The sequence below is a fragment of the Myxocyprinus asiaticus genome, chromosome 8 (assembly GCF_019703515.2).
Source record: "Myxocyprinus asiaticus isolate MX2 ecotype Aquarium Trade chromosome 8, UBuf_Myxa_2, whole genome shotgun sequence".
NCBI lineage: Eukaryota > Metazoa > Chordata > Actinopteri > Cypriniformes > Catostomidae > Myxocyprinus > Myxocyprinus asiaticus.
In genome coordinates, this window is record NC_059351.1 from 48,739,126 (window position 1) to 48,760,664 (window position 21,539).

General features: G+C 37.8%; 1 protein-coding gene across 1 annotated transcript in view; it reads left to right on the top strand.

Annotated features, from left to right (window-relative positions):
- LOC127445018 (microtubule-associated serine/threonine-protein kinase 1-like) overlaps nt 1-21,539 on the top strand; it is a 92,225-nt gene that overhangs the window by 57,893 nt on the left and 12,793 nt on the right. The window contains exons 7-17 of the mRNA XM_051704734.1: nt 2,730-2,805; nt 3,272-3,481; nt 4,645-4,746; nt 7,016-7,148; nt 14,198-14,265; nt 14,707-14,783; nt 15,159-15,367; nt 16,227-16,365; nt 19,437-19,569; nt 19,657-19,822; nt 20,200-20,301. Of these exons, the coding sequence (XP_051560694.1) occupies nt 2,730-2,805; nt 3,272-3,481; nt 4,645-4,746; nt 7,016-7,148; nt 14,198-14,265; nt 14,707-14,783; nt 15,159-15,367; nt 16,227-16,365; nt 19,437-19,569; nt 19,657-19,822; nt 20,200-20,301 (1,415 nt within the window). The remainder of the gene's footprint in view (nt 1-2,729; nt 2,806-3,271; nt 3,482-4,644; nt 4,747-7,015; nt 7,149-14,197; nt 14,266-14,706; nt 14,784-15,158; nt 15,368-16,226; nt 16,366-19,436; nt 19,570-19,656; nt 19,823-20,199; nt 20,302-21,539) is intronic.

The window sequence follows — 21,539 nt, forward strand, 5'->3', positions numbered from 1 at the left end:
CACATTTTGTTATGTTGCAGCCTTATGCTAAAATGCCCACATAAATCTACACTCTATACCACATAATGACTAAGCAAAAACCAGATTTTTCATAACTTTGCAAATTTATTAAAAACAAAAAACTGAAATATCACATATACCGAAGTATTCAGACCCTTTGCTATGACACTTGAAATTTAGCTCAGGTGCATCTCATTTCTCTGGATCATCTCTGAGATGTTTCTGCACTTTGATTGGAGTTCACCTGTGGCAAATTCAATTGATTGGACATGGTTTGGAAGGGCACACACCTGTCTATTTAAGGTCTCACAGCTGAAAATGCATATCAGAGCAAAAACCAAGCCATGAGGTCAAAGGAACTGCCTGCAGAGATCAGAGACAGGATTGTGTTGAGGCACAGATCTGGGGAAGGCTACAAAGAAATGTCGGCTGCATTGAAGGTTCCCAAGAGCAGTGGCCTCCATAATTCTTACATAAAGAAGTTTGGAACAACTGGGACTCTTTCTAGAGCTGGCCACCCGGCCAAACTGAGCAATCAGGGGAGAAGGGCCTTGGTAAGAGAGGTGACCAAGAACCCGATGGTCACTCTGGTTGAGCCCAAAGATCATGTGTGGAAATAGGAGAAACTTGTAGAAGGACAACCATCACTGCAACACACCACCGATCTGAGCTTTATGGCAGAGTGGCCAGACGGGAGACTCTCCTCAGTGCAAGACACATAAAAAAAGCACTTAAAGGACTCTCAGACTGTGAGAAACAAGATTCTCTGGTCTGATGAAACGAAGATTGAGCTGTTTGGCCTCAATTCCAAGCGTCATGTGTGGAGGAAACCAGGCACCGCTCATCACCTGTGGTGGTAGCATCATGCTGTGGGGGTGTTTTTCAGCGGCAGGGACTGGGGGACTGGTCAGGGTTGAAGGAAAGCTGAATGCAGCAAAATACAGAGATATACTTAATGAAAACTTGGTCCAGAGCGCTGAGGACCTCAGACTGGGCCAAAGGTTCACCTTCCAACAGGACAATGACCCTAAGCACACAGCCAAGATAATGCAAGAGTGGCTTAGGAACAGCTCTGTGAATGTCCGTGAGTGGCCCAGCCAGAGCCCGGACTTGAACCCAATCGAACATCTCTGTAGAGACCTGAAAATGGCTGTCCACCGACAGTCCCCATCCAACTTGACAGAGCTTGAGAGGATCTGCAGAGAAGAATGGCAGAAAATCCCCAAATCCAGGTGTGCAAAGCATGTTGCATCATACCCAAATAGACTCGAGGCTGTAATTGCTGCCAAAGGTGCTTCAATAAAGTACTGAGTTAAGGGTCTGAATACTTATGTCAATGTGATATTTCAGTTTTTTCTTTTTAATAAATTTGCAAAGTTATCAAAAATCTGGTTTTGCTTTATCATTATGGGGTATGGAGTGTAGATTGATGTGAGAAAAAAAAGCATTTTAGCAAAAGGCTGCAACATAACAAAATGTAAAAAAATGAAGGGGTCTGAATACTTCATGAATGCACTTTTACATACATGCACAACCAGTCAAAAGTTTGATCTTAAAGGGATAGATCACCCAAAAATGACAATTCTCTCATCATTTACTCACCCTCATGCCATCCCAGATGTGTAAGACGTACTTTCTTCTGCAGAACACAAATGAAGATTTTTAGAAGAATATTTCAGCTCTGTAAGTCCATACAATGCAAGTGAATGGTGGGCAGAACTTTGAAGCTCCAAAAAGCACATAAAGGCAGCATTAAAAGTACTCCTTACGACGCCAGTGGTTAAATCTATATCCTCAGAAGCGATATGATGGGTGTGGGGGAGAAACAGATCAAAATTTAACTCCCTGCCCAGTAGGTGGCGATATGCACAAAGAATGTGAATTGTCAAAACCAAAAGAAGAAGAATGTGAAAGTGAAAGTGGAGATTTATAGTAAAAAAGGACTTTTGATCTGTTTCTCCCTCAGCTAAGATAATATAAGAAGAATATGGAGACTTCCTTTTGTATTATTTTATAGCTTGATGACTTTACTATTATTATTAAGAATAAGTCGGTGTGTCCAAACTTTTCACTGGTAGTGTACGGGTTCTCAAATGCAAAGCGTGATTTAAAGGGGTGATGACACAAGGAATCAAATTTTCCTTGATGTTTTCACATATAAGAGGTAAGTGTACTATAAAATCATACTGTACTTTTCAGAACTTAAAACTTCCTCCAAAAAACAGAATTTTTTGAAACCAAGCTGCCAAAACGACTCGTTCTCTTCTTCCTCATCATTGTGATGTCATTTGCATCTGGCCGCCTCCACGACAACATATCAACGACTACTTTACCTTATCACTTCCATAGCCCCGCCCAGTATCGTGAGCAGTGAGATGGCAAGAAAAGGGCAGGTCAGTCAAGAGCAGAGAGCCAATTACAACAGTGGGCATTTACTGTCAAGTCTTAAAGGAGAAGCAGCACCAAAACCGAGTGTTTCTCACAGAGGGTCAGAATGAGGGCGAAAAATTATCATGTTTTACAAATATATGACTTTTTTGTGCAAAAACCTTTACTGAGATTATAAATGAACCTCAAGGAACATATAAAAATAATTAAAAAAAAAAGCATGTCATCACCCCTTTAAATCTAGTTTATCATGCAATCCAGATAATCATTTTAGAAAACCTCACATACTCTCTCTTTCCTGTACTTTACATTCTTCCTCTCTCTCCCTCTTTTTTTTGTAGTCCAGGGCGCTCACCCTCCTGCTATGACAATGAGATCGTCATGATGAACCATGTTTATAAGGAGCGCTTCCCTAAGGTTAGAGAAACATACATACTCTCTAGCCAAATATAAGATTATCAAGTGTCTTCACATTTTCAAAATCATGTCATTTGTGTAGCCCTGCACTTATAGCGATGATGTTGGCCAAACGTTATTTAATCACTGGACATACATTTTGGGTGGATGTTCGGCTCTTGGTCCAAAACTTTTTGTAAATTAAAAGCATTAAAAAAGATGCTATTTAAATTTCATATCATGGCAATATTTGTTGTACTACCTTCTGATGCAAATAAAAATAAAATAAAAGAGTTTTATAATAGTATTAAATTTTTTACTCACCTAAGCCAAATTTTGCTCGCATTTGACACTTGACGATGGTTCATTTTGGACACCTATTTCAACCCCGTGATGCATAGTTAGTAAAGTTTGTCTGTGTGACCACAGCCCAAAACATATCCCCCTTGAAATGTTGGTTAAACATTGTATCATGCATTGTTTTCAGGCCACTGCTCAGATGGAGGAGCGTTTGGCAGAGTTTATCGAGTCATACTCACCTGAGAACGTGTTGCCGCTAGCAGATGGGGTCCTCAGCTTCATCCACCATCAGATCACCGAACTGTCCCGAAACTGCCTGACCAAATCTCGTGAAGGCCTCATCACCACCGTCTACTTCTATGAACTGCAGGAAAACCTTGAGAAATTACTGCATGATGTGAGCATGTTGATATGTATAGTCAGTTTATGTGCATGATTTTCAGCTGATATGTGCTGTATATAAAGTCAAGTCATACTTCATTCAAGTTTAAAGGGATAGTACACCCCAAAACTAAAATTCTCTCATCATTTACTCACCCTCATGCTATCCCAGATTTGTATGACTTTCTTTCTTCTGCAAAACACAAATTAGGATTTTTAGAAGAATATTTCAGCTCTGTTGGTCCTCACAATGCAAGTGAATGGTGACCAGAACTTTGAAGCTCAAAAAAGCAGATAAAGGCAGCATAAAAGTAATCCATATGACTCCAGTGGTTAAACCTACTGTATGACTTCAGAAGTGATATGATAGGTGTGGGTGAGAAACAGGTCAATATTTAAGGCCTTTTTTAACTGTAAATCTTCACTTTCGCTTTCACATGCAGCCACCTACTGGTTGGGGCTGGTCAAAGGTGGAAATTAATAGAAAAAAATGACTTAAATATTGATCTGTTTCTCACCAACACCTATCATATCACTTTTGAAGACATGGATTTAACCACTGTCTTCTGGATTATTTTTATGCCTCCTTTATGTGCTTTATTTGTGCTCTACAGAAGAAAGTCATACACATCTGGGATGGCATGAGGGTGAACTAACTAACCCCTTAATATTCATTAAGCTTAATGTTTTTCAGTTTGGTATGGCATACTGAGTGTTTATTATTTTAAGTGAGTTATTCTACAATTAGTGGAACTTTTCTGTCCTCTAGTATACTTTTTAAGAAATTTCAGTTTTTAGGACAGATCATAATAATAGCTTTAAAATTTGTATCGTGTTTGTTATTATTATTATTACTTTAAAGAGTGTAAAAAGGTTAAATTGGCCAGAATTTCTGTATTTTGATTTGTCCCCAATCAAGACATTCCAGACCTATTTGGCCTCAGTCACCATTCACATTAATTGAATGGAAAAAAGATGCAATGAAAGCGAATGGTGACTAAGAGTAACATACTGCCTTACATCTCCTGAGTTCAGTGGAAGAAAAAAAGTCACAGAGGTTTAAAACAACATGAGAGTGAGTCTGATGACAGAATTTTCAGTTTTGGATGAACTGTCCTTTTAAGATCATGAGAAACATGCTTTTATTGAATGATCATCCTCTCTCGATCTTTTTGATAGGCGTATGAGCGATCGGAGAGTTCAGAGCTCACCTTCATCACAGAGCTGGTGAAGAAACTCTTCATCATCATCTCTCGCCCTGCCCGACTGCTCGAATGCCTGGTAAGAGGCACACATACACACTGAAATACACATAACTTGAACCGCCTGTCACTGGGCTTGGTCGTCTCCTCAGCCTACATTCTGTGGTTGCTATGGCAACTCTCTGATGGGGTCACCAAGGGTCAGGAGAAGAAAGTACAATGCGCTGAATGGCTTCAGAGTAACAAAACCCACAGCTGGTATTACTAAACACAAAAGCCCCCCGGAATAGCCTGCATTTACCCTGCCAGGCTTGATACTATAATCAGATCTTATCTTCTTTAGACACATGTCCAATTTCTTTGTCCTTCCTGTTCACATTCACTTCCGACATAACTGTTTATATTAATACCTCACCAAGATGCACAAGGCTGACAGTCAGCACTATTAAATGCTGTTATTTAACTTTTCAGTGCTCCAGAATTACTTTCTTAGACAAGCAGATATAACAAATATTTTGTTACAATGGATTTTTTAATGCCAGAAAGTCTTTAAAAAAAAAGGAGATAATTATTGGATACAGGTGTTATGACTTAGGTCAGATGACCAAATATCTGCTATGTATCAGATTTAGAAAAACTAATTAAAGGGGCCCAAATTAGATGCCAAAAAAATCTGATCTGAAATGTGTTTGTGCTGTTTACACACATGCACCAATACCTGATGTGCACCTGATGTTGGTGAAAAAATCAGAATTGGTTGTCAGTGTAAATGCAGTCCCATTCACTGGCAATATTGATCTGCAGAGCAGACATGAGAATGCTGGGAAACTCCTGTACTTTCTGTGTGGGATAGTCTTTGGGGGATGTAAAAAACTGACCTTGTCACATTGCCAGGTGTCATCTTAGAACGTCTGTTTTTCCTACTGATGAAAGTCACCTTTTTGTGGCTTATATCCATTGTTCCTAGAACGCATAAGAGCCTTTGGGTGATTCTCACAAAACCTGTTGAGAAAATGTGCTGGTCCTATTTTACTATGAATTCAAAAGTAACAAAGAAGAAATTATATTTTGCACATAGAAAATGAAGCCTATTTTAGAGGGCATTAAAGGGATAGTTTATGAAAATTTTTTTAATTCTCTCATCATTTACTCACCCTCATGCCATCTCAGATGTGTATGACTTTCTTTCTTCTGCAGAACACAAACTAAGATTTTTAGCAGAATATCTCAGCTCTGTAGGTCCATACAATCCAAGTGAATGGTGACCAGAACTTTGAAGCTCTAAAAAGCACATTAAGGCAGCATAAACATAATCCATAAGACTCCAGTGGTTAAATCCATATCTTCAGAAGGGATATTATAGGTGTGGGTGAGAAACAGATCAATATTTAAATCCTTTTTTACTATAAATCCACACTTTCACTTGACATGCATAGGAGGGCTGTTTGAAAGTAGATTTATTGTTTAAAAAAAAAGAAAAACAAAAAGGACTTAAATATTGATTTGTTCCACACCCATACCTATCATATCGCTTCTGAGGACATGGATTTAACCATTGGAGTCAGATAGATTACTTTTATGCTGCCTTAATGTGCTTTTTGGAGCTTCAAAGGTCTGATCACCATTCACTTGCTTTTTATGGACCTTCAGATCTGAGGTATTCTTCTAAAAATCTTTGTGTGTGTGTTTAACAGAAGAAAGAAAGTCACACATCTGAGATGACATGAGGGTAGGTTAATGATGAGAGAATTTAAATTTTTTGGTGAACTATCCATTTTTATATTAACATATTATTTTCATGACAGTAGTGCACATTTTACCCACCAATTCTCTTTTCCACAATGTGAAAAAAGATGTTCATTATGATGTTGTCATTACAGCACCATGGAAAAATGAAATATTATTTAAATTTGAAAGTATTTACACATCATAGTAGCACTCCCTTGGTACTGCCTTTCATTTTCACTGATTTAAATGTAAAAATTAATTGTTCAACAGCTCAATCTCTTTTTTTACTGTAACAGAGTAAGTAGTAGGTAATGAGAATCATTGAAAACAAACAATGGATAAAGTAAAAGCAAAAACGTCCTGACGCTTGGCGGTACTGAGAATTGGGGGGTAAAATGGGCTTAAGAGTATTAAATAAAAAGTAAATACTATTATACAACAGTTAGTTCTGGTTCTCTAATCTGATTGGACAAGCTGGATTCCGAGAGTCCTGATATTTAATATATCAGCACTGGGACGCTTCGCTATTTGGATCACCCTGCACTTGAAACACTTGAATCGTGAACCAATCAGAGTCAAGCCATCATCAGTGCCATGAAATAATGTCTCTGTTTGTTCAGGAGTTTAACCCTGAAGAATTCTACCATCTACTGGAGGCAGCAGAAGACCACGCTAAAGAGGGGCAACTGATAAAAACTGACATCCCACGATACATCATTAGCCAGCTCGGTCTTACCAGAGACCCTCTGGAAGGTGAGAGAAGCAAATTCCATTGAATGAGATCTTCATAAGGAACATGTTTGTTTCAAGAGGTAACAGGATGATCTTGTGTGTATTTGTCAGTATGTGTATGTAAAGTGCACGCATACATTTTTGTATGTTTGGATTGACAATGAAACATACAATATTCATGTATTGACAACATCTAATGTGTAAACACTTTGTACACCTAGAGACGTACAAATGTTTACGAATTGCTGGAACATTTGCAAGGGTATTACAATCCCATAGCGGGACTCTCATTTATCAGTAAATGATGGAAAAACTTTGTCCAAGAAAGACCTTTTAATGGCAAAAATTTGAATAAATGAAACCCAGATGGGACTAATGAATCTAAAGTAATTTGCACTCTTTGAGTTGCTCAGCAAGTATGAAATATAAGTGAATCATGTGTAATATCAACTTGTCTTTTACTCATTTATAATTTACAGTGTCAAATTAGGCATAATGTGCATTAACTGCCATTAAACATTTTTAATGAATCACATTTACAATAAACACAATACACTCAAAAATTCATTACCGTTACTTAAAGCGATAGTTCACCCAAAAATGAAAATTATCTCATCATTTACTCACCCTCATGCCATCCCAGATGTGTATGACTTTCTTTCTTCTGTAGAACACAAATTAAGATTTTTAGAAGAATATTTCAGCTCTGTAGGTCCATACCATGCAAGTTTGATGGTGGCCAGAACTTTGGAGCTCCAAAAAGCACATAAAGGCAGCAAAAAATCCAATATACGATAGGTGTGGGTGAGAAACAGATCAATATTTAAGTCCTTTTATACTATAAATCTACACTTTCACTCTCACATTCAGCCACCTACTGGTTGGGGCTGGTCAAAGGTGGAGATTTATAGTTATTGAAGATGACAAATCCAGCAACACTTGTTGAAGGGAGAAATGTATTGAAAAAAAACGTCGTGTTTCAGCACACAAGCCTTCATCAGCGTTTACAAAGTTAAGACAGAGCAGGTACAAAGCAATTATTTAAATACATAAAATAATAACATCTAGTCAATGAAATGGATAGGTCAATCTCATCCACTAAACAGGGAACACCTATATCAATTGTACTAATTAAACAAAACGTAGGTCAATAAGAAAACCACACCCATCAAACTGCACATCATTAAGACAGTTCATAAGAAACAACTTTATACAAGACTTGCAAATATAAAGCCAATACATATAAAAACGTGATGCACAAGAAAATAAATAAACTGGTAAAAATGATAAAAATTCATTTATTACAAACTTTTCATTCATTCCTATAGGTATCCAAAATGCCTCCTATTTTTGCTAATCTGATCCATATTACCATCTTTTGCAGAAGGTTTTATCACTTCAATGCCAAAGTATAAAAAGGAAGATATAGAGTGGTTAAATTCCCTAAAGTGCCTCGCTACAGGGTTAGTCAAATCCCCTCTTCTAATGGCACTTCAATGCTCTGTGATACGGTCCATGAGGGGACGGGATGTTTCCCCAAAATAGACCATATCACATGGGCACCGAATCAAATAAATGACATATTTTTGTTCTACATATGATAAAACTGTTTATATTTACAATGCTGTTATTTACAGGGTGGTTAAAACGTTTCAATTTTTTTTGTATATTGACAGTTTATACAGTTTCCACATTTAAAGGTACCAAAGGGAACCTTTCCTGTAAGGGTACTAATAGAGGTTTCCTTAGGAAGGCAAGCTCTTACCACTTTATCTCTAATGTTCCTTGCTCTCTTGTAGGTAATTAGTGGAGAATCTATAAACTTATTTTGTAGAAGGGGGTTACTCTGAAGGATATGCCAGTGTTTGTTAACCACTTTTTTAATGTCAATAATTTTAGGTGTAAGTAGTGCAATAGACAAGGCCGAGTTTTGATGATTTTTTTATTTTATTTTTTTGTAGGTTGTAAACACATTTCTCAGCTTTTAAATTGCACTTTCTTTTTTGCACTGAAATGCCATTCATCTTTATAATGTCTATCTTCAAAGTTTACACGACAATGTTTTCAACTTAAAACGGAAAAATTTGTATGTGTTTTGGCTGTTCGTTTACACGACAACGTCGTTTTGGGGCCTGAAAACGCAAACTTTTGAAAACGGGTTTCAAAGTGCAAGTTTTTGAAAACGATGATGTTATCGTCTCCGTGTAAACATACAAAAATGATGACGACATACGCACGCGTATTACGTGTTATATAAAGAATGATGGATTGATAGGCATCAATTTGAGATGTATAATTATCAATATGGATACTGGTGTCTGTGCAAATAACAATAATCAACAATTTATTCATTTGGAGTGTTTTGTATGGAGTGTGAACATTGTACAGTAGGCAGAACCTGCAATTTGAAAATCTTGAAATTAATGTATGGATTCAGATGGGAAAAATGTATTTGTATTTTAAATGTTATTTATTTATTTACATAATTTTATTTGATGTAACTTTACCCTGCAATTCATTCACCCACCACTTATGTATATAGCCTATAGACAGAGATGTGATGCCATGTACAGTATTTAACGATATGCTTAGAATATGAAAACATGAGGCAGTGAAAATGCATGTTAGATCCAGTGTAAACAAGACCTCTCTCTCCGTCAGAAGATATCCATATATCAGAGTTCTGTCTGATATCCAAAACCAGTCAACATCAACAGCTTATGTTAACTTACTCTCCTACCAGCCCAAAAGTCAACAGGGGGAATACAGAAGAAGGCAGGAGATGAAGTGATGGTAAAAATGATCTTGAGAGATCAGTCTATAGGCATGCATGCGAGTACTTCAAAACAACGAACGAGACATTCAAAACTACAGTGACGGACTTCAGGACTGTGTTTGTGCTGTTCAAGATTTTGAGTTTATTGACGCTTCTCCAGTAAAGTAACTGTAGTAATAAAAGCAACCTCAACGTCCGTCCAGACAAAATTGCTCGATGCTTTTGCCATCTTCATTGTTTGTATTCACCGCTCTGTGGAAGAATGCTTATGTGCGCAGGCTTCTTTACAGCGTAGTGTTCCTTTACAAAGTGGCATCGCCAACTACTGGCCTGGCATGCGTAATACAGCGTGTTTAGTCGTTTTCGTGGATCCGTGTGAACGGGGATCGTTTTGACAACGTTGTCGTCTGTACGCGGAACTTTTCAAAAACGCAAAGGGAAAAACTTTTCCGTTTTTAGTACATCGTTGTCGTGTAAACATACCCTCAGATATCATCAGTAGTTTTTTTTTACTCATAATCCTTATTATCCTCACATATTATTTGTCATCTATTGAGCTGACTGATGGGCAGACTTTTTTTTTATTTTATTTTATTTTATTTAATGGGTAAAATTTCTGAGCATGCAATAAAGTGTATCTATATGGGTTTGGTGTATGGGGAAGATGATAGACCTGTACCCTTCTTAATGACATGAATGTCTAATTTCAGTAGCACTATAATTCAAAGAAAATGTTAGTCCACCAAAATTGGCATTTAAAAAGTTTAAAAATTCATGAAGAGTTGTGACTGAACCCCTCCAGATTAAAAATACATCATCAATATATCGTTTCCATGAAATTATATAAGGAAGAAAATGTTTATTTTGTTTTCATACAATATATTCTCCTCCAGTTGACCAACAAAAAGGCAAGCAAAACTAGGTGCCATTTTAGTTTCCACGGCGGTACCAGAAACCTGGAGATAGGGGGTGTTATTCAAAAAGTTAAAAAAAATAAGATTTATAGTAGCAAAGGACTTAAGTATTGATGTGTTTCTCACTCACACCTATCATATCGCTTCTGAAAACATGGATTAAACCACTGGAGTCGTCTGGATCACTTTTATGTTGCTTTTATGTGCTTTTTGGAGCTTCAGAGTTCTGTTCATCATTCACTTGCATTGTGAGGACCAACAGAGCTGAAATATTCTTCTGAAAATCTTTGTTTGTGTTCTGCAGCAGAAAGAAAGTCATCCACATCTGGGATGGCATGAGAGTAAATGATGAGAGAATTTTCATTTTTGGGTGAACTATCCCTTTAACTGAACTGTAGAATGTTTTTACAAGTAATTGAATGTCTTTAATTCAGATTAAGTCAGTTTAGATGAGCCTACATAATGTAGTTGGATTAAATCAAGTTAATGTGTTATAGTTGTTTTAACTCAACTTCATTAGGTGATCAAACTCAATATACTAAGGTTTATTTAAAATGATTTCTTATTTTGGTCCAACTTAATTTATTTACTTACATTAACACCATAAAAAAATATTCATGCAGTCCCAACTCAAATGGATTGAGTAAACTTCAAGTTTAAAAGTTTAATTGGATAGAACGCAATGAAATCAAGGTATGACAAAATGCTCTAGAACAGTGTTGCTTAAGTTTATTTTAATTAAGTAAATTGAACAAGCAGCAAAAATCTTTTTTTTATAAAGTGAACCTCTGAAGTATGAATTACATTAATTCATTATTCTGTTCTTTACCTACTAATGAGATCACGTTGGAGGAAAAGAGTGAAGAACGAGTCAGAGGGAAATGTAGGTCATACTGAGAGACAGTGTTGAGATTATGAAACAGGTAAAGATGAAACATGAGCGGTTGGGAGTTTGTATTCGTGCCAGGAACACAGGGAAGGTGTTAACTCTGCTGTGAACTTGATAACCAGCAGCACTCTCAGAGTAATGGGGCTATTTTATAAAGACATTACAAACCGCCCCTCTGTTCTACTGTTCTCTGCCTTCAATGCACAACTAACAGAGTATTCCAGAAAAATAATGCGTTAAAAAAATGATTTTTACTGTTTTGTTAATTTAGTTTATTAAAATAAACTAAATTAAGCTAATGCAACACAATTCTTTAATCTTCAATTATTTAATTCTATTTCATTCCATGCAATTAATACACGTCTGTAAAAAGGAAGTATACTTAATGCAATTGCATTGGAACTACATTATTTATTTATTTTTTTATTGGCTATAATGGGATGTACTGTATATATGAATGGAAATGTCTCATCAGGACCACCAGAAATGTGAATTTATACAAGAGACACATGCTCCAACACAATGGCTCCGTTCCAAAACCTAGTGAGCTGCCTTTAAGTTTGCAGCACTGGAAAAACTGGGACTCTGTGATTAGCTCAGGTCACTCCAATCTAGTGTGAAATTGCCCAGGCTCGTTTGAATCACCTCACTTAACTTGTTTCATTCATGCGCTAGATTTCCAGTAAATTAAGCTTTTTTAATTTTCCACACACCGTTACAGTGAACTCTGCTGCTAAAGATTGTAAAAGAAGGTGCCGTTTTTACCCTATATGCTATTTATTTTTGTTTGTGTGTATTTTGCTTTTACCAAGCCTACTGGTACACTCAAAAAATATTTTAGTCTATTTTTTAACATTTTTGCATTTCAGTTTCGCAATAAAATTCCATCAAATTGAATGGTGTAATGTTTAACCAAATTTAAAGTGGTCATGACATGAGGAATCAAAATTTCCTTTATCTTTTAACAAATAAGAGGTCATTGTATTATAAAAACATAATGTAAGTTTCAGAACTCTAAACTTCCTTCTCACTGTAAAAAGAGCATTTGTTGGAAACCAAGCTGACCGCCTCCACAACAACACTCTACCTTATCACTTCCATAGCCCCACCCAGAGGGAGCAGGTCAGTCAAGAACAGAGAGCTAGTCATAACAGTGGGCGTTTACTGTCAAGTCATAAAGGAGAAGCAGCATTAAAACCGAGCGTTTCTGACAGAGAGTTAGAATGTGGAAAATGATCATGTTTTACAACTAACTAATTATTTACTAACATCATAAGTGAACCTCAAAGAACATAATAAAATTATAAAAAAAAGTAATGTCATGACCCCTTTAATTAATAAAATGTAAAAAAAAATGTATACTGTATATATTTATTAAAGATTACTCAATTTCAAGGGGGCCTGGATAGCTCAGCGAGTATTGACGCTGACTACCACCCCTGGAGTCGCGAGTTCAAATCCAGGGTGTGCTGAGTGACTCCAGCCAGGTCTCCTAAGCAACCAAATTGGCCCGGTTGCTAGGGAGGATAGAGTCACATGAGGTAACCTCCTCGTGGTCGCAATTAGTGGTTCTTGCTCTCAATGGGGCGTGTGATAAGTTGTGCGTGGATCGCGGAGAGTAGCATGAGCCTCCACATGCTGTGAGTCTCCGCGGTGTCATGCACAGCGAGCCACGTGATAAGATGCGTGGATTGATGCGGAGGCAACTGAGACTTGTCCTCCACCACCCAGATTGAGGTGAGTAACCGCGCGACCACGAGGACCTACTAAGTAGTGGGAATTGGGCATTCCAAATTGGGGAGAAAAAAAAAAAAAGATTACTCAATTTCTGCATTTTGACTAGAAGTAATTTGATGGAAGTTTGTTATGAAATAGAAATGTGTAAATCTTCAAATTATTTTTGAGTATTCATTTATTCATTGGATTGGAAACGTTTAGTATAAACTCTTACAAAAACTACCATGATGGTATTATCATGATTTTTTTTTTTGGACAGGTACCTTGGCATATTAAATGGTACATATCAAAGTACCATGGTAATATCGTCTAATATTTTCAGTGTGTCTATAATGTTTTCAATTTCTTTATAAAGTTGTAACAAATGTTTAGCATCAATGTACACTTAAAATAATAATTACATTTACATTTACAACGGTAATACCATGTTATTCTCTTAAGTACCTTGGTATACATTGGTATATAAATAAGGTAGTAATTCACACCATGGTATACTGTGAATTAAAGTAGCATGATATTACCATCTGTTATTAGCACTGTGGTACCGCCACAATGCTTTTTTTGTAAACATTGATTTACAAATCTTAAAAAGCTTAAAACATAAGCACACTGTGCCAAAAACTCTTTTTATCAAACCACTTATCCACAAACATACACTTAGTCCAGGTAGTACAGGTTCCCCTTTTTGCTGTTTAAACATGATTATTACATTGTAATAAAAGGATTATTAAATGAACATCATCCTCACATCCAGATATGGTGAATTTGGAGAGTTATGACAGCGAAGGACCGCACACTCCAGAGATAGATGACTCGGCAGAAGTGAGTCTGTGTGTGTGTGTGTGTGGTGTTATGTGTATGCTGTTGTTTTACCCATATAACAAAAAAAAAAAAAAAAATCAAATCTGATTTTAAAGGAATAGTTCACCTGAAAATGAAAATTGTCATTATTTAGTCAATATCATGTCTTTTTCTTACTATTTATTAGAGAAATGAGTGTGTGATTAAAGCTTAGAGGAAAAACAGACACAACAAAAGATGAATATTTCAGATGCGTTATGTTAGCTTGCAGTTTTCTTATTCTTTAACATGGAAAACTGTTTTAATTAGGACAAACTCTCACAGCAAAACTGGAGCAATTATTCCAGCATCTGAAATTCTGGATGAAAGTGTTAGAAATGAAACAGCACAGGGAGTGAAATTATGCTGCAGTAGACTTCTTCCATCTGTAATCATTCTCACTTTTCTCTGGTTTCCACTCAGGGGAAACTCAAAGCCATGAAACCACCCTGTGAGTCAGACTTCCAGACTATCAAACTCATCAGCAATGGAGCGTATGGGTGAGAAAACATGAACACTAAAATTATTCCTCTCAAAACACTCTGAAACTACTCAGCATTAATATATACAGGATGCACATTCACAATACTTAAATAAAAATACTAATACACAGTGAATTTGGATTTAGATTTAAAACATTTTGATTCTTTATTATGCAGTTATTTCAGTAGGAGAGAATGGCCCTTTAATAGTGCTACTGAACCAAAGTCTTAACACTTTTCGGGGAAATCAAACTTCGAATTACTTACTAAGTAGAAGAAAGTATTTTGGCATAAAAAAATTAAATCAGCTTTAAAATGCTGCCTACATAGGGAGCCTGCTAGGTTTTGGAACTGTGCGTGTGTCTTAATATGGTTGAAAATCTCTCTTTGTAGAGCTGTGTATTTGGTGAGACACAGAGAGACACGGCAGCGCTTCGCCATGAAGAAAATCAACAAACAGAACTTGATCCTGAGGAACCAGATCCAGCAGGCGTTTGTGGAGCGGGACATTCTGACCTTCGCCGAGAACCCATTCGTGGTCAGCATGTTCTGCTCATTCCAGACTCGCCGACATCTGTGTATGGTCATGGAGTATGTAGAGGGTAAGACATCACACACATACACACACTTTCTTTGCAGTCCCTCAGCAGTGTGGTCATAACATGTTGTGTGATGATGCACATTTGTATATTAATGATTCATGCGTATGGATGAGAGATGCATGGCTAATATTAGATTTATAAGCATGTTTTTATTATCAGATTCACCTTAGGATCAATCACCATGTGGTGCAGGCTGCTTAAAGGGATAGTTCACCCAAAAATGAAAATTCTCTCATTATTTACTCACCCTCATGCCATCCCAGAAAAGATTCTTCTAAAGATTTTTAGAAGAGTATTTCAGCTCTGTAGGTCCATACAATGCAAGTGAATGGTGGCCAGAACTTTGAAGCTCCAAAAAGCACATAAAGGCAGCATAAAAGTAATCCATAAAACTCCCGTGATTTAATCCATATCTTCAGAAGAGATCTAATTGATTTTGGGTGAGAACAGACCAAAACGTAACTCCTTCTTCACTGTAAATCTTGCCATTGCAGTCTCTAGGCACCATAATAATTTTAAGCTTGATTACACTTCCTAGTGTTTGATGCATGTGCAGAGCACTAGATGGTACTAGGAAGTATAATTGAGCTTGAAATCATGATCGCCAAGGAAACTGGTGGACAATACTACATTTTTATAGATTATATAGATTTTCCTTGTACCCCCCAGAAACTTCTGACGCCCTCCACCCCGGTCAGATGGTGAATCGATCAAGCCCCCACTTCCCTGGTCAGATGGTGAAAAGAGAGAACATATTGCCCCCCAAAGATCTCATCTTAGTACTGGCCCTGGTTGAGGTGGACGAAGTTTGTGATTTCACAACGTAACCATTCAAATCCCCTCTATTTCTCTCCTCTAGGGGGCGACTGTGCGACTCTGCTGAAGAACATTGGAGCGCTGCCTGTGGAGATGGCTAGCATGTATTTTGCTGAGACAGTTTTGGCTCTGGAGTATATTCATAATTACGGCATTGTACACCGAGACCTCAAACCAGATAAGTGAGTGAGAGAGAATATCCTCTCTGTCAAAAAAGTTTCTGCCATTATTAAAATAGATAATGAAAACCTTTGACTTGAGTTGCTTCTGCTTGTAATTAAAACTGAAGTGTGTAACTACTAACACTGGCGACACCAAACGGTAGAGCTGCACAATTCTGGATAAATTGAGAATCACTATTTTTTTGCTTAGAATAAAGATCACGATTCTCTCATGATTCTGAAGAAAATCTTATTTCAAAATAAAAGATGCTTATTTCAGTGATTTACAAAACCTGGACATAAGGGTACTAAACAATTTAACATGTAATTAACTAGAGGTTCTGACAAAATGTTCTCTGCTTTAATCTATGCAAAAATGCAACAAAGTTGTAAATCAAATATATACATTTAAAATGTCCTAAGTCCACAAGAGGGTGCAATGAATATATTACAAACCAAACAGCACCTTGTTATTATTTAAAACAAATGTAATAAATAAATATCCTGTTAAAAAGTGCATAAAAAATAAATAAAACAAATTAGGTTTCTCGCATGCTAAGTAAAAAGCAAAACGGGCAGGGAAAAAGCTTCATTAACAGTTCTTATTGCACTGGTAAGCAAATATGCAATAAAACACTGCTATTTTACAAATGTTTATATATATATATATATATATATAAACATTTGTAAAATAGCAGTGTTTTATTGCATATTTTATTATATATAAATAAAATATTAACAATTTAAAACAATGAGGCCTTCAGTGTTTCTCTCTTCTTTTTTTTTTTTCTCCCCTTTTCTCCCCTATTTGGAATGTCCAATTCCCAGTGTGCTCTAAGTCCTTATGGTGGTGTAGTGACTCACCTCAGTCTGGTGGTGGTGGATGAATCTCAGTTGCCTCCGTGTCTGAGACTGTCAATCTGCACATCTTATCACGTGGCTTGTTGAGCGTGTTACTGCGGAGACTTAGCACGTGTGGTGGCCCATGATATTCTCTGCGCCATCCACGCACAACTTACCATGCGCCCCACCGAGAGCGAGAACCACATTATGGCGACCACGAGGTGGTTACCCCAACGTGACTCTACCCTCCCTAGCAACCGGGCCAATTGGTTGCTTAGGAAGCCTGACTGGATTCACTCAGCACGCCCTAGATTCGAACTCGCATCTCCAGGTGTGGTAGTCAGCGTCTTTAATTGCTGAGCTACCCAGGCCCCCTTTAGTGTTTCTCTTGTAAAAACTGCTACAAGTTTTTAAAGGAATTATTCAAGAGCCAGTAATTAAACAGAGAACAGAGTAAACAGTGCTTTAAATTTTTCAGCAATTAAACATCTAAAAGATTATAATATAAAACATTAAAAAAGTAATTTCATGCAATATGAAACTACTTAAATATCTGACACTCTTTCTTGTGTAATTATTAGATATACAATAATACTGATTTGATGCAGTAAGAATAGCTGAATGCCCATAACAGACAGCATGCAGCTTATATACATTTAGACATCACACAGATTTCACATTTTGAAGAATTTGTCCCATCTGTTTACACTCTCGTAATTAATTAACAGCTCTGTTTACATTAATATCACCTAAAGAGGGGTATTTTTATTAAAAACAGCACATAATCTTTTGCAGGAGTAATGCATTCATCATGAGACACAAGCGCACAGGCAGATACACATGAGCATTTGAAAACAGCCGACTGTAATCAAACAGCGCACGAGTAGCGAATTTAGTCCGATCTTGGTAATGCCGGTATTTTTTTAGCATCGGTGGCTATTTAAATATTGAACTGAGCATTCCGTCACACTCCTGGCTAATCATGGCTGCACCCTGCAGTCTGTAAACCACTGTGCTGGACAGACGTCTTTGGCTGCTGCATCTTAGTTTATTCAGCGTATCGTGCAGGAGTGCTGTGTTTTGTTGATGCCATATAAAGTTTAAAAATCAACATTTAAAAATGCATCTTGAAATGAATTTTGAATTAATATTGTACTGCCTTACAAAGGCATGCCACTGTAATGTACACTGTAGAATCGTTGTCATTTAGAAATCTTTTAACGATTAATTGTACAGCTCTATCAAATGGAATTGCAAAAATGTCTGTCTGTCTGTCTGACAATCTGTCTGTCTGTCTGTCTGTCAGTCTGACTATCTATCTCTCTGTCTGTCTGTCTGACAATCTAACTGTCTGACTGTCTGTCTGTCCGTCCATCCGTCTTTGTCTCAACCTATCCGTCTGTCTCTCTCTCTCTCTCTGTCTGTCCGTCCATCTCTCTCTCTCTTTCTTTCTCTCTGTCTGTCTGTCTGTCTCTCTGTCTGTCTGTCTCTCTCTCTGTTTGTCCGTTCATCTCTTTCTCTCTCTCTCTGTCTGTCTGTCTGTCTCTCTCTCTCTCTGTCTGTCTGTCCGTCCATCTCTGTCTCAACATGTCCGTCTGTCTCTCTCTCTCGCTCTGTCTGTCCGTCCATCTCTCTCTCTCTCTCTCTGTCTGTCTGTCTGACTATCTATCTATCTGTCTGTCTGACTATCTGTCTGTCTGTCTATCTATCTATCTATTTATCTATCTATCTATCTATCTATCTATCTGTCTGACTGTCTGTCCATCCGTCCATCCATCTGTCTCTCTCTCTCTCTCTGTCTGTCCGTCTCTCTCTCTCTGTTTGTCCGTCCGTCTCTCTCTGTCTGTCCGTCCATCTCTTTCTCTCTCTCTGTCTGTCTCTCTGTCTGTCTGTCTCTCTCTCTCTCTCTCTCTCGTCTGTCTGTCTGTCTCTCTCTCTCTCTCTCTCTCTCTCTCTGTCTGTCCATCCATCTCTCTCTCTCTCTCTCTCTGTCTGTCTGACTCTCTCTCTCCCTGCCTGTCTGTCTGTCATGCACTTTTTATTAATTCATTTTCTAAAGTAATTTAATTCAGGTTGTACAAATGTACTGTTTACAGGCATTTACTGTAAGTTTTCTAAATTTACAGCTAAAAAATATTTTATTATTTCATATGTATGAAATAATTTTTTTAAAATTCTTATCCAGTAAACACAAACAACTGGAAAATCATGGAAATTCATTTGTCAAAACCTGTACCTCTTCTCCTCAGTCTGTTGATCACATCGATGGGTCACATTAAACTGACTGATTTTGGCTTGTCAAAGATGGGACTCATGAATCTCACCACTAACCTGTATGAGGGACACATCGAGAAGGACACAAGAGAGTTCCTGGACAAACAGGTATGCAGCTCAATGTGACAAATACGAGACTAAACAATAACCTTAAAACAAAATGTGTAACCCATCTATCTGTGTGTATGTCCTCAGGTGTGTGGCACACCAGAGTATATTGCCCCAGAGGTGATTCTCAGGCAGGGTTATGGGAAACCAGTTGACTGGTGGGCCATGGGCATCATCCTCTACGAGTTCCTGGTGGGCTGTGTGCCGTTCTTCGGAGACACACCCGAAGAGCTTTTCGGCCAGGTGATCACAGGTGAGCAGAGAGAAGAGGATGAGTAAATTACATTGAAAAACGTTAGTAGTAACTGAATGTATTATTATTGCTCACACAGAGGTGAATCCTAAAGTGTAATCACACTTCACGTGTCTTGTCCTGACACATCTCACTCTGAGCTCTGCTGCTAATATGTTTCAGCATTGGTGCTTCCAAGCAACACCAGTGCTAATATTAGTAACAGTGGTGTTGATTAGTGCCAAAACGAACACAGATGGTGTTTTAATATACAACGTGCTTTCCTTCAAAAACCTCTTTCAAAGCACAGGTTTGGAAATACATAAACAGAAGCATTTTGAAGAACTTTAGCAGTTTTGGACTGTGCAATACGGATTTGTGTACGTCTGTTTATGTAGATGATATTCAATGGCCGGATGGAGAGGAGGCGTTACCTAGTGACGCTCAGAGCATGATTTCAGCCCTGCTGCAGACCAACCCACTAGTGAGACTGGGTACAGGTAAAAACCACACTTTTTCACAATTAAGGCTAGGGTATACTTCGTTTTTTTGCATCCTGTTCCATGTCTTGCACTCAAACCTTTATTTTGGCGTATGCACAGGGTTGTCTTGCTGTTTGAGATGTTTGATTTTCTCCATAACGCTTTAAACTAGAACATTCTCACAAGAATCCAAATGGGTCGCATCAGTGTTGCGGTATGCCTGGCTGACATGTGCGCGCTCCAGATATACAGTAGGTTAGACCAGAGCAGATCATTGGTGCGAGTGGTTCTGTGATGGCCAATCGCGTGAATACCAGGCTTCAATCGCATCACGTTTTCAGATGATAAGCATATTTGGTGCCTATCAAAAAAGTGCGGGACAAGATGAATATCATTAAATTTGCCTTGGTGGCGGAAAAATTTCAGTGGATGAACAACCCTGGCTTTGTTCTTTCCCTGCTGTCCATGACCCAGTCTGAACAGACCTACAACCCTTCAGTTCAGAAACACTGCTTAAAGTACACTTCCTGTACGTATGCACACTAAGACTACTTTGTGATACCTTTTTGTACAGTCAACAGCAGGCGCATGTGCAGACGACGCACAATTTTGCGAGCTGCCTGGGTGTCTAGAAAAACTGGGCTGCTTGTGGACAGGCCGCATGTACTGTGTGATGACAAAATTTGCGTTGCAATGCGCACGGGACGTACTATACCAGCACGTGAAAAACGGAAGTATGCTTTGGCCTTTATGCGATCTGTTAAGTCATTCAAATGATCACAAGCCAAACCTTATCTCTAACTAGAGGTCTAATAATTCATTCGGTTCTTGATGCATAAATGTGTGACTATCTCAGCTCTGTTGGTCCATTCAATGCGAATGGTGACCAGAACTCTGAAGATCCAAAAAAGAATATAAAAGCAGCCTAAAAGTAATCCATACGACTCCAGTGGTTTAATCCATGTGTTCAGAAGTGATATGATCAGTGTGGGTGAGAAATAGATAAAAATTATGTCATTTTTTACTATAAATTCTCCTCCCTGCCCAGTAGGCGATATGCACAGAGAATGCGAATCGGCAAAAATGATTCATAGATTTATAGTAAAAAAGGACTGAAATGTTGATCTGTTTCTCACGCACACCTATCATATCGCTTCTGAAGACATGGATTTAACCACTTGAGTTGTATGGATTACTTTTATACTGCCTTTATGTGGTTTCTGAGCTTCAAAGTTCTGGCAACCATTCACTTGCAT